Genomic DNA, 16,775 nt, shown 5'->3' with positions numbered 1-16,775 from the left:
GATCAGTGCAGCGAGGATGATTTACGGAAAGGCGAAAAAGCAGTAAACAACCAGAAGGTGCGGCTGGAACCTTATAATGCTACATTGGCGCTTATTGATTCGCTCATTGAGTGTCTGTTCCTGGGTAAAGATTCGAAAGAAAGAATGAAGACGGAGAAACAGACGTTCTTGGCCCTTCGAAGTGATGCTGAGAAGGCCAACGATCCTGAGGTAGTCTTCAAGCAGTATACCAAAGTCGCAGCTTTCTACAAGGATACGTGTCCCAGTATCTTGCTTTGGTTGGTACGCAAAATCCAGCAGTAACTGCCCCTATCGAGAGACTGGATTCCGGTGTTGCCGTGGCATGGTTTATGGCTCTGTATCAAGGTGGTAAAGCTAAGGGAGTGACCATGGAAAACCTCCCCCCTGATGGCACTAGTAACTCCGGCAATTCTGGTAACAACTCCAGTAACTCTGGTAATAAGGCTGGTAACAACGGAAACAAGTCCCCAAAGCCGAACAAAGGTTCTGCAAAAGGCGATCCTCGGGGGCCAAACTCGACAAAGGAGCAAAATTCGAATCCCAAACCTCCGGAGAAAACGCCTCCAGGGGCCAAACCAGTGGTACCAACAGCCGCCACGGTTCCGTCAGCAGCCCCAACGCCTAAACCTCTTCCGAAGTCGACCCCTCAGGGGGCACCAGTTAGCTCAAACACGGTCAGCTCAGAGACTAACTCATCTGGAGCTGCTGAATCTCATAAGCCAATTGAGACTATGGAAACAGAGCACAACGTTACTCCCCAACCGTTCTCCTTCTCGGCGCCTTCCCAGGGGACACCCGAGTTCAACTTTCCGACTCCGACCCCCGAAAGCGGCGAATTTTGATTCTCCAGTACGCCAAATAGCCAAGCCGATAGCGTAGCAAGCTCTGATGCGAATAATTACTCCACCGACAGCTCTTATTCCGGGGAAGAGCGAACGATAATCAACAGCGAAAATAGCAGAAAGAGAAACAGGGATGCAGACGCCTCCAACTTGATGGATATATCAATCGAAGGACATACAGTAGCGTGCAAATTAGTTTGGGACAGCAGCAAAATCACAACATTACACCATTTTTCAACAGCTCGCTACAACAATACCGCTAACAATTTTGAAAAAAAAATTACAGGGGGTGAAAGCCCTATCCTTTACAAAAATTTTGATGTGTTAGAACCAAAAATAAGTTTCTAAAAGCTCATAAAAGCTCACTGAAATAAAAATCAGAAAATTTTCAGTCTTTTAATTTTCCGCATTTACTGGACGAACCGTACGTCCTAGCAAAAATCTGATGACATTATGCTGAAAGAGAATTAAATTCTCTACAATTTCGTTACTAAGAAATTTTCGGAGGACGCTCGGTTTCCAAACTGCACGCCTTTAAAGTTTCAGTAAAAACCCTTTGCTGCAATTTTTTTACTAGAAAAACCAACGTTTGCACGCTACTGTAGTTTTTCGCATTTACCGGACGAACCGTACGTTCTAGCAAAAATCTGATGAGATTATGGTGAAAGAGAATTAAATTTTCTACAATTTCGTTTAAGAGAAATTTTTGTAGGACGCTCTGTTTCAAAACTGCACGTCTTTGAAGTTTTAGTTTAAAAAAGTTAGTTTTTTTACTAAAAAAAAGTTACAGCAACGTTTTTTACTCAAACTGTAAAGGTGTACAGTTTTGAAACCAAGCGTCCTACGAAAATTTCTTAGAAGCGAAATTGTAGAGAATTTAATTCTCTTTCAGCATAATGTCATCAGATTTTTGCTAGGACGTACGGTTCGTCCGGTAAATGCGGAAAACTGAAAGACTGAAAATTTTCTGATTTTTATTTCAGTGAGCTTTTATGAGCTTTTAGAAACTTATTTTTTTTGGTTGTAACACATCAAAATTTTCGTAAAAGATAGGGCTTTCACCCCCTGTAATTTTTTTTTCAAAATTGTTAGCGGTATTGTTGTAGCAAGCTGTTGAAAAATGGTGTAATGTTGTGATTTTGCTGCTGTCCCAAACTAATTTGCACGCTACTGTATTATGTTGGACGTACTGGGAATACATTCAGAGGCAGAGCATCTGACTGGTAGATTGCGAACCTACATATTGGCAAACACAGCAGATCCTGCCTTGCATCCTCAAGTCGAGTCTGCAATTGGTCAATTCTTCTTTGAGTACTCTGCTATACTTGATAAAGCTACCGATGCATACAACGCTATGAAAGCCAAGAAGCAGGAGTTAGAAGCGAATAGCCCTACCTACATGACCGATCACAGTGCGACAAAAGAAGAAAAAACACAAAACAGAACCTTGCTGCAGAGGAGTCGATGAAAAAGGCATTGAGCGAATTGTGTATAATGTTATGGCGAAAATCAACAAACAGAATGTTCCAGTGCAACAACGCTGTCTTCCACGGCACGAATATAACTTGCTCGTTGCATTTCTGACGGAGGGTCTTTTTAGTATCTTCTTCCAACTGTTTTACGAGATTCGCAGATATTATCGAAGCAGACAATCGAGCATCATATTATCTCCGTTTGTGTACAAATTTGCGGAAAACCTGTAACAGCGCTTTATGATGCTCGATTGTCTGCTTCGATAATATCTGCTAATCTAGTAAAACAGTTGGAAGAAGATACGAAAAAGACCCTCATTTTTTGAATTTCTACATCGATGACCATTCTGCAGACAATCATTGCATCCTCTGTCGTAATTTTGTTTTGCAGTACGTGCACTTGATTCTGGTCGAACCTAAACTGAAAATTATGATCCGAGGACCTACCGAAGGTTCAAGATTGCGAGTGTTAAAGGGTCAGGAATACTTCTCTCACATTCGACAAACTGGAGTGGTCCATACGTTACAGCGTCTCTCGATACCAGCATTGAATGAAGAATTTGCCCATTTACATTGTTATTTGCGATTCGAAAAATTAAAATTGTAAAATTTTGGCTCGGTGATTGATATTGTTTTTTGTACTACGTTAGATCTTGTTTCTTTTTGTTTCGTTTATTATTGGTATTATGATTGTAATTGTTCTAATTAGGATGTTTTATCTAGATTTATTGATATCATTGTAAAGATTAGTTTTTGAGATACCCTAATTAATTACGAACTGTGATCTTTTGACTTTTTTGTTACATGACTTTTGACGATGTTTTTGTTTTTTGATGTCTAATTACCGGAAAGTATTGTGTTTTTTATTTTACATTTTCCTATTTTGTATTTTGTTTATTAATTCTAGATATCACTTGTTGTTTAGATCTATATTCTCGTTTAAAAATTTTCTGCAGAAAATTTTGTTCATTTAGGCGGAGAATTCTATGTAGTATAGATGGCTATAATTTTGGAGGTCTCAGTCTAATTGAACAAATTGGATGCTAGATCGCGTTACTTGAATCTAGATTCGGTGCGTTGTTGGAACTTTTGAGTCTAGTTTCAAGTAACTTATGTTTTTCCATATATGAATATAGACGTGCGTTTATGCATCGACTACTGGAGGCAACCACCTAGGGGTCTGGGTCAGGGTGGACGATCCGTCTCACTCCCCCCCCCCATTCCCCTTCCCGTCCCTCGTCTTAATCTTGGGGTGAAGGTATAGCTATATTCTAGAATAATTAATAGTAGTTAATATTAGTAACCCTAAGATTAAGATTGTTTTTTCTTTTAAATAAATTAAACCCTCGGCGCCTAGTGCGACCGAGGAGTTTACCAAAAAAAAAAATATCGATTATGGATACTGCTGATTTCGATGACTCCAGGCTGGTGACCTCGACACCTGCCAGCAATATCGCCAAGTTCCTCCAGATAACGAGAGCTCCTGGTCATTGGTGATTTCAACTCCAGAATCGTGGGCACAAGAGCCTGGGATGGTCGCCAATAAGATTAGTTCATTCAGACAATTGGAAATATTTGACTGTTCAGTTGAGCATGCTCATTATCTTAGAAATTTCGGATGGCAAAAAGAAATTCTGGGAGTAACTCTCCCTCATCATATAGAATTCCTGAAACCATTTATCATGTAGACAATATACCAGGATGCAGCAAGTGCTCATCCAATCCCTGAAAATCAACATAGGCCCAAATTATTAAGATTATTTTGGTATTTTGATTCATTTCAAATTTAAATTTAAAATGAAAACAATTTTAATAAACCATGTATACTGAATCATTTTAAAATTTCATTTCGTTTTAAATTGTAATAACCTGCCTGTTCAATGAATTTCAATTCGTCAACTTTTCATTTAGATAAGTATACCTACCTATTTTTTAAAAATTCAGTTCGGGTAAATCTGTTTAATGTAAAGAAAGTTTTCAAATGAATAAATTGATGTTGCTTCAGAAAGGTGTGAGCAGAAAGCCACAGAGAATATTATGTTATCTAGAAATTCGATCAACTAAGAACCGCATGAAGCGGACAAAAAGTAGTCTCAGTGATAGCGCTTGGCCCAAGTGCCACACCATTAAAATTTTAGCCTCTAGTTTTGAGTTGAACTCCCACAGTAAAATTTTGCATTTCGAAATTTTCAAAAACCGCCACCTCAAAGCTCAAATTTTCTCCACTGCATTGTCGTGGGGGAAATATTCACTCACGCTATTGACCATAGGACATCATTTATATGTACCTACTTTCCCGTTCAACTAAATTTTTCAAGTGATGTTTTTCAAAAATTATTCAATTTTTTTTTCGACGAAAAGATTAATAACCGGGTATTACGCCTTGAAAAAAAAACACATTAGATGAACAAGTTGCCTATCTTTAAAATTTTCGGCGCAACAGAGCTTTGACAAAACAATAAAATTGAGAAAAACGTACTTTTGATCTTGGAAATGAGTAGTACTTTGGAAAATGAACATATTTTTTCATTATGAATTTTTGCCTCAATTTAAAATTGAAGTGGTTAGAAATACTATAAAATAAAAAGCTCAAAGTGGATAGTTTGTTTGTCAGTTCGTCTTTGTTTGTAACCAATTCGAAATTATCTCATCGAATTTCCTCTACATCTTAATTATCGTAGGTATGTTATTTTGATCATTTACCTATGTGTAATTGAATTTATGATTGATTTTGTAAGTAATTTTTTTGTCTTGAATTTTTCTCTTTTTTTTCAACTAACCTCTGCATCGACGAAAAAGCGTGCCAATTGAGGAAGAAAAGTAAGAAGAAGTAAAAGCTGATTTCAGCTCTGAAACAATGTTACGTCGTTTCCGTCACACTCATTTTTACGCTGCAAACAATTTTAAAATAATGCATTTTCAATTCTTTATGCTTAAACCGAAAAATTTCGAATTTTAAATATTTCATAACATACCTACTCGTTCATGTCATAAGGTACATTTTTTCTTTTAAAATACATAATTCTAGCCCTTTTAATTTCAAAATAAGGCAAAAATACATAATGACAAATATTGTTTATTTTCCAAAATACTATACCCATTCCCAAGGTCAAAAACTCGTTTTCTCAATTTTTTTTTTCAAACTTCGGCTACCCCTTAAATTTTAAAGACAGGCAACTTGTCCTTCTAACGTTTTTTTTTCAACTCGTACCCAGTTACATCCAAATCTGAGGTTTTAGCATCACTCACCAGACACCTTGTATAAAAAATTCTGTTGAATGAGAAAATGAAAAAAGTCACTCGTGCGAGCGCGTCGTTCAGAATTTTTCCACGACAACACCGTGGGAAAAACCTGAGCGTCGAGGTGACGATTTTTGGAAAATTTCATAATTCGAAATTTTACTGTGGGAGAAAAACTCAAAACTGAGAGCCAAAATTGAAATGCTGTGTGATACTTGGACCAAGGGTTACCGTTGAAACCACTCTCCATTAAATCACTGGGGGACACTTCGTGAAGTCTTTCTCAGTACGTAACTAGCATTTCGGAAAAGTGAAAAATATGGCACAAAAAACACCCCCAAATACATACAAGGAATCTTCAACACGTACGTTTTTAAGCATATCAATCACAAAACTGTGTACGTTTTTAAGCATATCAATCACAAAACTGTGGTGAGGACAAAATTTCAATTTTAATTGTATATTTTGATGTGCTTTTTCACTTTACAGCAATCCGATGTAATAAAAAACGTATTCTGCGCCAGTGTAAATAACTTTAAGCTCCATTTACACCTATTTCTCTCGAAGTTCAACCACTCGTACAGCCTTCGGCGGAGGAGTCGCCCCAATCTCAAGGCAACGACCGTGTTTTAGCGTCTCAAGTCAGCTGATAACGCCGAGGCCGAGAAATTGCAAGGCGAAGCCACACCAGATATTTTGGGCAGAAGAAAGCAGGGCACACTAACGCCATTCATAATCTGCACAACTGATGGATTCATTGTCGATATGTCAAGGCCACTTTAACTTATTACATCAATAAAAAAAAGCAAACCAAGATTTGCTTCAATAGAAATACGTGATGGACTGGTGATGCCCATTGGAAGTGGTCATCTACCATACACGCCTTGTTCACCTTCGCTGTTAGATATATTGCCTGCTTGTTTGTCATAAGGGACTAACAGATTTTTAACAAATCCTTAAGAGGAGAAATTTCTGAATAATGAGCCCCTTCCAGAAAGAGGTAGGCAAAATATTGACCATAATTGTGTACAAATTGTGCTGATACTATGCATTAACATTGTCTAGTTTGATTCTCGTTTCATTATATTACAAATAGGCAATTGAAATGAACAAGGTAGTGAATAATTCGTAAAATTTCATTTCATTTTAAACTGTAATTACCTACCTATTATTGAAATTTCATTCAGTTCATTCAATTGCAATTGTATCAATGATCTAGGTATTTTCAGAATCTTATTTTTTGAAATATAAGGTAATTCAGGTGAATTTGTTTTTGATTTAATTTAATATGTGATTGAAAGTTTTCAATTTAATTTCTGTGTATTTGAATTGAAAAGAACAAATATTCACGAAATTAATATTCCAAAAGCTCTGTATAATTTTTACAACGTGATTAAAACACAGACGACAATGCTATCAGACATTGATGTCTGTGGGAGATTAGGGGAATTTAGCAAGGTGGACGGAAAGATTTCGTCACAGAGCTTTTTTCAACTATTTGTAGCTTTCCTATTCGATTTTGAACGCTCTATAATATTATCGAAGCATTTTCAAAGCTGAAAAAGCCCTCCAACGTATTTTACAACTACGTACCTGCGTTTACTTCCATCACCGGCTCGAATTTTCACCTCCAATTTTAGAAATGTAAGTACCATTCTCAGCTTTTCTATTCCCATAGCAATCTCACACCCATGGTTTGCATCTCTTACATCCACTGCAATATTGCAGGGCTAATAATGATGCAAACCAGAACCAAGAATTGCCGACTCCTAGGTCAACGATACGATTTACGGCAGAAATATCATTCACAGCGGAGATCGAGATCGTCAACGAAGTTCCCTACGTCAAAGGATACATATAGTGAAAACGTTTTCGAATTTTCAATGTGAATTTTGGGTGGAAGAAGCAGCGTTCCATCCACTGATTTTCCAATCTTTTAACGTTACATTATACCAAGAACCAGCTGTTCTCGAAGCGCCAGTATTCAGGCTATCCGTAAGCCGAAGCTTGTCAGCTCAGCGCTTCGAATATATCGTTGACCCAGCGATCGCAACTGCGATTTGCGATTTCAATGATGATCCGGTGTATTGGTACAGAGTGAGTATTAGTGTGCCTAAAACAGCTCCCTTCCTACCCACCAACAACATTTATTACTTGCAAAAAAGCCAAACAACCTAAGCACAGCAAAATTACTCGTTGCTGGGTAAACAGTCCGATGCTAGGTAGTTGGATTTGGCCAAATTGCAAGTGAAAGTGACCGATAAGTGCCTATTGTGCACAAAGTAGACTTCACTAACCCCCCTATGCCATGTTTTGCTTTGCTTTGTTTCATCTAGTAAGCGAATCGTCGTATCCAGTGAACGTTCGAAGTGACCTGCAATAAATATTTGAATTTGAATTTAGATATGAGTTAGTTTATCGAAGGTATGATAAAATGGAAGGTGTGAACATTAGAAGGAAGTCAAGAAAGATTTTCATCACATTTTCGTTCATCGTTGTTATTGGTTGCTCTTCTCGTTGATTTTTGTTGCCTTTTTGTTGTTGTTATGTGTCCCCCCATTGTAGATACCCCCAATCTCCATCTTTTTGCTTTGTAGTATTAGTTTTTGCATTTGGAATGAATAAAAAGTGATTTTGTTTACTTTGTATTTCATGAATGTAAATTTGCGAAGCTAATATCTCTTTTGCGCAATTACAGGGTACACATGCTAAGAACCAGATGCAATATTGCACCTCGTCCATGACAACAGCAAGCCAAATTGCAACTCGAGTAAAGTAAACCTAAATAGAGCTTCACTCAGCACCTTCGGTAACTCGAATAATAAAGCGTTAACATTAGGATAAACCATTAGATATTTCAAACACTAATTACTCAATTTCAGTGCTAATATCAGCAAACTGAGAAGCAGAACGAAGCCCATTTGTGGTTGGTTACAAAGAAAAGGTAATTTTTGCAACTATTCTGAACGATTTACTTGATTAATTGATAATAATATGGACAGCGGATGCTGCTAGCTCGCGATTGGCTAGCCAGCCACCCTGTACACACGATGAAGGGGAGAGAGGATCCATGTCTCGACGACGTCACCTTCTCTCTCACTCCAGCTCGTGCAAAAAGAAAACAATACCCAAAACACACATGCCAAAATAAGGGAGAAAGTCAGCTCTGAAATTTTACCTTTACATAAGAATGAAATATTCAAGTAACAATAACAAATGTAGAGTTTAACGTCAGAAGTTCAATCTAACTCACTTCAGCTGATGTTTCATTTTCCCATTCAATTATATTGTTCATGTTACTTACATGAATCCAACAGGACAAGATATTAGTATTGATGATAATGCGTATAGTTCGAAAGCTCCATTTACGCCCAATTCTCCTGAAGTTCAATCATTTGTACAGTCTTCAGAGGAGGAGTCGCCTCAAATGCATAAGGTAGGGTCTTGATGAAAATGGTGAATTTGAACTATTGAAGCTCATAACCCATTATTGAATGTTCAAAATCGATGGTTGACCGTATAATTTCAACCCTCTGAATTAGAATAATAATCTGGAAGCAAACTGGAAGCCGTGATTGGAACCCACTGAAAAATGAACTTGGTGGCTTCATCAAATTAAAGCTTATTTTTCAAATCAGGCTCCCAAAAAGTTGCAAATTCACAAAATCCATCATGTTTATATGCTCATTAGAACAGAAATTTCAAGAGATTTTCAACGGTGTATGAATCGCCCACCGAACTAAACCCACCAGGAATAGCTAATGCTGTCGATTCCACTTCACTAATCGCCTAAAATTGGAAAATTGAACCAAAAAAAGTTCATTGAGTAGCGGATCAGAACATATATAAATGAAAATATTCCCAATTGATAGTCGCAATCAACTCGTAAATTTCCAATAGTAAAACTTCCAATAATTGAAAAATACATACAACAACGATGACATCATTTTTGAGCGATTTTCTCAAATTGGAGATGACTGCCAAGTGCTGAGCTCATTTTCCAATACACCGCTGTAAAGCTCCAGAAATTTCTGCTCTAACAAGCTCACGCACTAAGGATTTTGTAAATTGACATTTTTTACGCGCTAGATCAAAGAAAAGCTCGAATTTGAAACTTCGAGTTCATTTTCCAACCAGGGGGTTTCAATAACCGCAATTTCTAGCTACCGACTAGACAATATGATGTTGAGGGCTCAAGATTATTTAAAATCAATCATCGGTACCACTCAAACTTTGAATAAGGGATAATAAGTTGCAAAAATTCAACTTCGCTGTGTCCATCTAGGTCCAAATTTATGCATACCTATAGGGGACACTTAATCTGTTGCATTCCCTGAAGATATGGTGAGGTTATATACAACTCGTAGTGACCGGATTCATGGCTAAGTACTTGCAACCAGGACCAGTTGATCTCCTAAATTGCCTACAACAAAATGAAATGATGATTGAAGCAGCACCTACCATATGAATAAACCGCAATTCGCCAAAATAACGCAAAGCAGTAAGTTGAATTTGAATGACTAGCGACTGGTTTAATTTTTTCAATTACTTCGAAGTGTTATTTGATTGTCCGGTTATTGAAAAATCGACCAATGGACCGCTCTTATAACCGTGATGGGAACCTTTTTTTTATAGGAAGTAATTTTTTTTCTTCATTGTAAGGGATTGATCATCGTCGAAATGGAAGACAGGGTAGAATTCAGGATCAAAAAGTTCAGACTGATTATTGATCACTTCCAAAATCATATTCACTGATGCATCCAGGAGTTTTAAGTCGTTTCGAGTTACAGGCTCTGCTACTGTATCTTATGGAGCGGATATTACGTACCTAGGATTTCCGATGCCTCGATTTTCAACCTTGTTGATTTCATTTTCATTTGGCTTTTCACTGGACGCCTGTTTGGATTTTTTTTCTTCTTTTCGACTTCCTCTGGAGCCTCATCTTCTTCACTATCTTCGGCGAGAACTGCTGCTAAGGTTGATGGCCTTGGATCATCTGGATTAGATTCATCAGAACGTTGAGTTACACAGATAGTGGATATTGAACGAGAAAGATGATGGAGGGAGAGGAAACTCAACCAACTGATGCCTCTAATTCGAATGCCACAAGGCCATCAACCTCAGCAGACACTCACTCGAATGAAAATCCAGATGAAACCCTACACTAAAGTTGAAAAACGTATGTAAGTTGGGAATGCCTAATTTTTACAATATCGTGGGAAACTCATCATTAAAATTAGAAACAACCATACGTCCATATTTTTGAAGAGCTACACGATTCAGCATCATTTTTAATACTTATTAATATCAACACTGGTTGTATCGTATTCACAGAGAACTCGATGAGAATAGGTAAGCTATTTTTTCCAAAACTATTGGTGTTTACTGTTTTGGGATTCGGTTACACACTATATAGTGGCCAATGCTCTACACCTAGACGAAACTGCAAAACAAAATAACAAAATAAATAAAATATTCTTTATAGAAGCAGTCAAAGTGCCAGAGGATCAAAGAATTTTCCCAAGAACGACACTACCATCATACAGTCATACATTCTGTTATCCATTGGCAAGTTCGAAATAAAACAAAGTAGGACCATTAGCTTATTTTAGATTTTGATTTATTTCAAATTCAAATTCAAATTTAAAATAAAAATAGGTAATTGAAATGAACTGGGTACTGAATTATTTTAAAATATCATTTTGTTTTAAATATTGTAGGTAATTAATAACCTACCTACCTATTATTGAATTTCATTGAATTCAATTAATTTCAATTCACCATCAAAAATTTTGTTTTGTTTTTGATTCAATTCAACTTAATTTAGGCTGCTCAATTTGTTTTTCAATTACCTAAATGAAGTTATTGTCAATAAGGCGTGAGCAGAAAGCCACAGAGCGTTTATCCGGAAACTCGACCAACCAGGAATCTCATGAAGTGGATGGAAAGTGGTTTCAGTGGTAACGCTTGGGCCAAGTACCATGCCATTAAAATTTTAGCTGCCTGATTTTAGTTCACAACTTCCACAGTAAAAATTTGCATTCTAAAATTTTCAAAAACCGCTACTCTAACGCTCAAATTTTTGCCCACGATATTGTCATGGGAAAATACTGACCTGCGCATTTCATCATAGGGCATGTTTTATTTTCCAGTTCAACTAAATTTGTCAAATTACGTTCTTATTTTTCAAAAATTATTCAAGTTCTTGATTTTTGATGAAAATTTGAATAATCTTCGAAAGATGCTGGGATAAAAAAATTCAGTTGAATGGGAAAATAAAATAAGTTCCTTGTGCAAACGCTTGGGTCAGAATTTTCCCACGACAACTCCCTGGGAAAAACTTGAGCATCGAGGTGACGAATTTTGAAAATATTTCAAAAATTCCAATTTTCACTATGAGAGAAAAAACTTAAAACTGAGAGCAAAAATTGAACTGGTTTGCGATACTTGGGCCGAGAACTACCACTGAAACCACTTTCCATTGAAATCCCCCATTCAGGAAAAGTGAAAAATTTGGAACAAGAAACACCCCCCCCATCATATTCTGGGCTGAAGAAAGCAGGACACACTTACTGAAACCATTTACAATATGTACCACTGATGAATTCATTGACGATATGTTATAGGGTCACATGCAATTTATGGAAATGGTGCTAACATCGTGAGAAAAATCATAGATGGTGATTGTAGTCCAAATTTGCATTTTCTTCACAAACCATGTGCCGAAACCAAAAACATTCTAGACAAAATTTCCTACAAGAAAGTTGCATTCAAAATTTGCACTGGATGCAAATTAGGTACTGTACATTATGCGCATATGCACAATGTATGGTCTTGATGAAAATAGTGAAGTTGAACTTCCAAGTTCAAATAGTATCGATGGCCGACGCTATAAATAATTTCAACCCTCTGAATTACTTCGATTAATCTAGGCGCTATAGTCAGAAGCTGTGATTGGAACACATTGAAAAATGAACTTTGTGGTTTCAAATTCAATTCATTTTAAATCAAGCTCCAAACAGTGGCAAATTCACAAAATCCCATCATGCTTAATGTGATCATTAGAACAGAAATTTCAAACGTTCATTGAGTAGCGGATCAGAACAATAATGAAAATATTCCCAATTTTCTAGTTGCAATAAACTCGCAAATTTTCAATAGTAAAACTACCAATAATTGAAACACAACAACGATGATACCATTTTTGAGCGATTTTCTCAAATTGGAGAATACTGGGGAGTGCTGAGCTCAGTTTCCAATACATCGCAGAAATTTCCGCTCTAACGAGCTCACTCACTAAGGATTTTATAAATTGGCATTTTTTTCGGCGCTTGATCAAAGAAAAGCTCGAAATTGAAACTTCGAATTCATTTTCCAACCAGGGGGTTTCAATAACTGCAATTTCGAGCTGTCGACCAGACATTATAATGTCGAGGGCTCGAGATTATTTAAAATCAATCATCGGTACCATTCGAACTTGGAATAAGGGATAATAAGTTGCAGAAATTCAACTTCGTTGTTTCCATCGAGGTCCTAATTTATGCATACATGTAGGGACCATACTTGCCGTATTCCCTGAAGGTATGGTGAGGTTAAGTACATATGTGCAAGTCTTAGTGACCGGATTCACGGCTACTTCCAACCAGGACCAGTTGATTTATCGTTGTTCAACCTAATTAAGTTTCACAAATCATCGTGAACTGCATTCAAACCAATGAAATCATGATCGAAGCAGCACCTACCATATGAATAATCCGCAATTCGCCAAAATAACGCAAAGGAATAAGTTGAAATTGAATGACTGGTTTAATTTTTTTAATTATTTCGAAGTTTTATTTGATTGTCCGGTTATTGTAAAATCGATCATACAGTACATATAACCGCGATGGAAACCTTTTTTTAGGAAGTAATTTTTTTTCATTGTAAGGGGTTGATTATTGTCAAAATAGAAGACAGGGTGGAATTCTGGATCAAAAAGCTCAGACTGATTATTGATCATCTCCAAAATCACATTCACTGATGCATCCAGGAGTTCCTATTCGTTTCGAGCTTCAGGCTCTCCTACTGTATCTTATGGAGCGGATATTACATACCTAGGCTTTTCCATGCCTCGTTTTTCAACCTTGTTGATTTCATTTTCATTTGGTTTTTCACTGGATGCACGTTTGGGTTTTTATTTTTATTTTTTTTTTGACTTCCTCTGGAGCCACATTTTCACTATCTTTGGCGAGAACTGCTGCTAAGGTCGATGGCCTTGGATCACCTGTATTAGATTCATCAAAAGGTTGAGTTGAAGATATAGTGGCTATTGAGCGAGAACAGAGAAGACTGAGAAGAGAAAAGATGATAGAGGGAGAGGAAATTCAACCTACCGAAGAATCTAATCCGAACGACTCGAGGCCATCAACCTCAGAAGAAAATCTCGCGGATGATATCAGTCCATGTAGAGATAAAAAAAAAACAGAATAGAAATAAAACGCAGCTGAAAGCAAGGAAACCCCGCAGTACATCCGAAGACTCGCAGGCGCAAAATTCCAAGCCTACGTCGAGTGAAAATCCAGATGAAAACCCTCCATGCAGAAAACGAAAGAGGAGAAGGCCTAATTTTCACAATATCATGGGAAAAACTTATCATTGAAATTAGAAAAAACCACACCTCCATGGCTCCATATTTGAAGAGCTACACGATCCAACATCATTTGCACTTTATTATATCAATTCCGCGTCTATCATATTGACTGACAACTTGATGAGAATGAGCTATTTTTTCCAGAACTATTGGTGTTTAGGGGATTCGGTTACACACCATCTAGTGGCCAATGCTCTCTACACTTAGATGAAACTGCAAAGCAAAATAATAAAAGAAATAAAATATTCTCTAAAGAAGCAGCCTAAGTGCCAAAAGATTAAAGTATTTTCCCCCGAACAACATGCAATTGGACAACCACATTCCATACCTCGATTCAGATTATATTGAGAAATCTACTGAATTCAACGATGATCCAAACCAAAAATGTTTCCGATAGTTTTAAGAAGTCAACAATATTATGTGTCATTACAACTTAAGGTCATCACTTTAACTTCATGTACTTTTATTACCTGTAATTGTCAAATACTTGAAATCTTTGGTTGTTCAACTACATATTCTTTGATGGTTTAATCAATATCAAAAATGTTGAATTGTATTATCGATGTTTAGAAGGCGATACTTCATGATTTTATGCACTTTGGTGCACAAACACTGGTATGCTATTCCCCCCAGAGTATGGGGAGTGGTCTTTAAATATATGACAAAAAAATAGCGATTTCTTCTGCTCGTAGCCCTCAAAGTGGTGACCTCTAGTGATAAAATAATTCTAAATTTTTCATTTTGTAAATTTTTCAACGGCTGACGGTCAGTTCCGAAGAATATTTCGTATATGCTCAAATACAATTTATGAAGAGATCAGTCTCATCTATCGTATTGTAAAAATAGATGAAAAAAATTATTTCCATTATTGAAAAACCCGGACTGCGGTGGGTCCTTCAATTTTCAAAAATTTAAAAAAATCCAACTTCAATGCAACATTTTCAAAATTCAAAAATTTCAAGTTTTTCAACACTTTAAAAGTCTATTTTGAATAAAAATAAACTCTCATTAGGATACGTATTAACCTCATCCCTAGAGCACCAAGTCGGTCCCCTTAGAAAAGCTGAAATTCGTATTTTACATTGAATTTTAACAATTTTAGGGGGTCAGCTTGGTTTTTAATGGAGGGGGCTGAATTTACCATGAGAGTTTCTCCTTTACTCAAAAGAAACTTTTCAGGGATAACAGAACTTGGAATTTTGAAATTTTAAAATTTCACTGTGAATTTGTACTTTGAATTTTTAAAAATTGAGGGGCCCACCGCAGCCAGAGTTTTTCGATAATGGAAAAAAATGAAAAATAAGGAATAATTTTTTCACTAGAGGTCACACCTTCGGCGGTTGGGAGAGAGGAAAATTCCAACATCGAAAATAATGACCACCCTATCATGTACATAAGCTCATTAGAGCAAAAATCTCAGAGTTGGAGAGATATCAGACTATATTTTGCTGAAAGTACGAGTTTCAAACAAGCCATCAGCTAATCGCTGATTACAAGAGAGTTTTTGCGGTTCTTAAATCGATTAAACTGAACTGCCCCAACTCAAGAACAAGGGTTTGAATTTATTTGAATATGTTAACCATAATCGTAATTTTTTTAAATCTAACTTACTAAAAAAAAAAAAAAACAATAAAAATTCTTACAAACAAATAGAATCCCATTTTCATTTACTGAAATATCATCGACTTTCTCTAAAAGAAATGATTTATTATAAAGTAATAGCAAAAAGAAAGTTTCTCTTGTACTGTATTTTATTTTGTATGGTTAAGAAATTGAAAAATTTTTAAATTGCTGGAAAAAACAACTTTTTGAAATCATGAAACAAAAAAAACATCACTACCAACCCATCGAGTTCCTAACAACAATTGTGGCACTTAGACAAATGTGTTCGTGGGGAATTGCCCAATAAAAAGAACAAATCTTCCCGACCGTTGTTCAAACTGAAATTTAAAACTGTCTTCCAATCACCGATCCGCTAATGGCTTCTTAAATAGATTTTTTTTGCACATTGCTAAAAATTGTCGAAAAAATATGAGAATTCGTAGAAGTGTCCCTCGACGTTTAAATAGAAGGATTCTTTAATGTGGACCTGTGGGGGGGGGGCATCAGTAAGGTACCTGTAGGAAGTCCGAAACCATGGGGGAGGGGCCCATGGAGAGGCTAAATTTGAATATTGAGATCGAAAAAAATCGAGTCGTTTGCTCAGACCCTCAAGAACAGCTGTGCAAAATTTCAGCACTCCAGGAGGCGTGCATCATCAAATTTCGATTTTTTCAAACTTTCAGAAAAATAGAGTACCTATACTCGTAAGTTGGAAAGATTTCAGTCTACATTTGGCTACGTACATATGAAGAGATCTATTCCAAAGTGGGTTAAGTCATTTTAAAAAAAAAAAAACACGTTTTACGGAGATTTTTGCTTCAAAAGTGGGTCAAAAGTCATCGATTCTTCAAAATAAATTTTTCTACAAGCAATTGTTCTATGTCCAAAGAAAGGAAAGGTGCACTGACCTTTGGAAACAGAACAAATTTTAGCATCAAAAATTGAAACGCATTTTTGGGTGAAAAAAAT

General features: G+C 36.5%; 1 protein-coding gene across 1 annotated transcript; it reads left to right on the top strand.

Moving 5' to 3' along the window:
- Positions 1-350: 350 nt before the first annotated feature.
- LOC135834009 (uncharacterized) lies at positions 351-863 on the top strand. Its single transcript, XM_065347848.1, has one exon. It carries the CDS (start codon positions 351-353, stop codon positions 861-863), a length of 513 nt encoding a protein of 170 aa, XP_065203920.1.
- Positions 864-16,775: the final 15,912 nt, after the last annotated feature.

Source organism: Planococcus citri, chromosome 2 (assembly GCF_950023065.1).
Source record: "Planococcus citri chromosome 2, ihPlaCitr1.1, whole genome shotgun sequence".
In the NCBI taxonomy this organism is placed as follows: domain Eukaryota; kingdom Metazoa; phylum Arthropoda; class Insecta; order Hemiptera; family Pseudococcidae; genus Planococcus; species Planococcus citri.
The sequence above is the reverse complement of the archived record's forward strand: the minus strand, read 5'-3'. Positions and strand labels throughout refer to the sequence as shown.

Coding starts and splice junctions, on each gene's coding strand:
- LOC135834009 (XM_065347848.1), top strand. CDS start 351: ATGGCTCTGTATCAAGGTGGTAAAGCTAAGGGAGTGACCATGGAAAAC.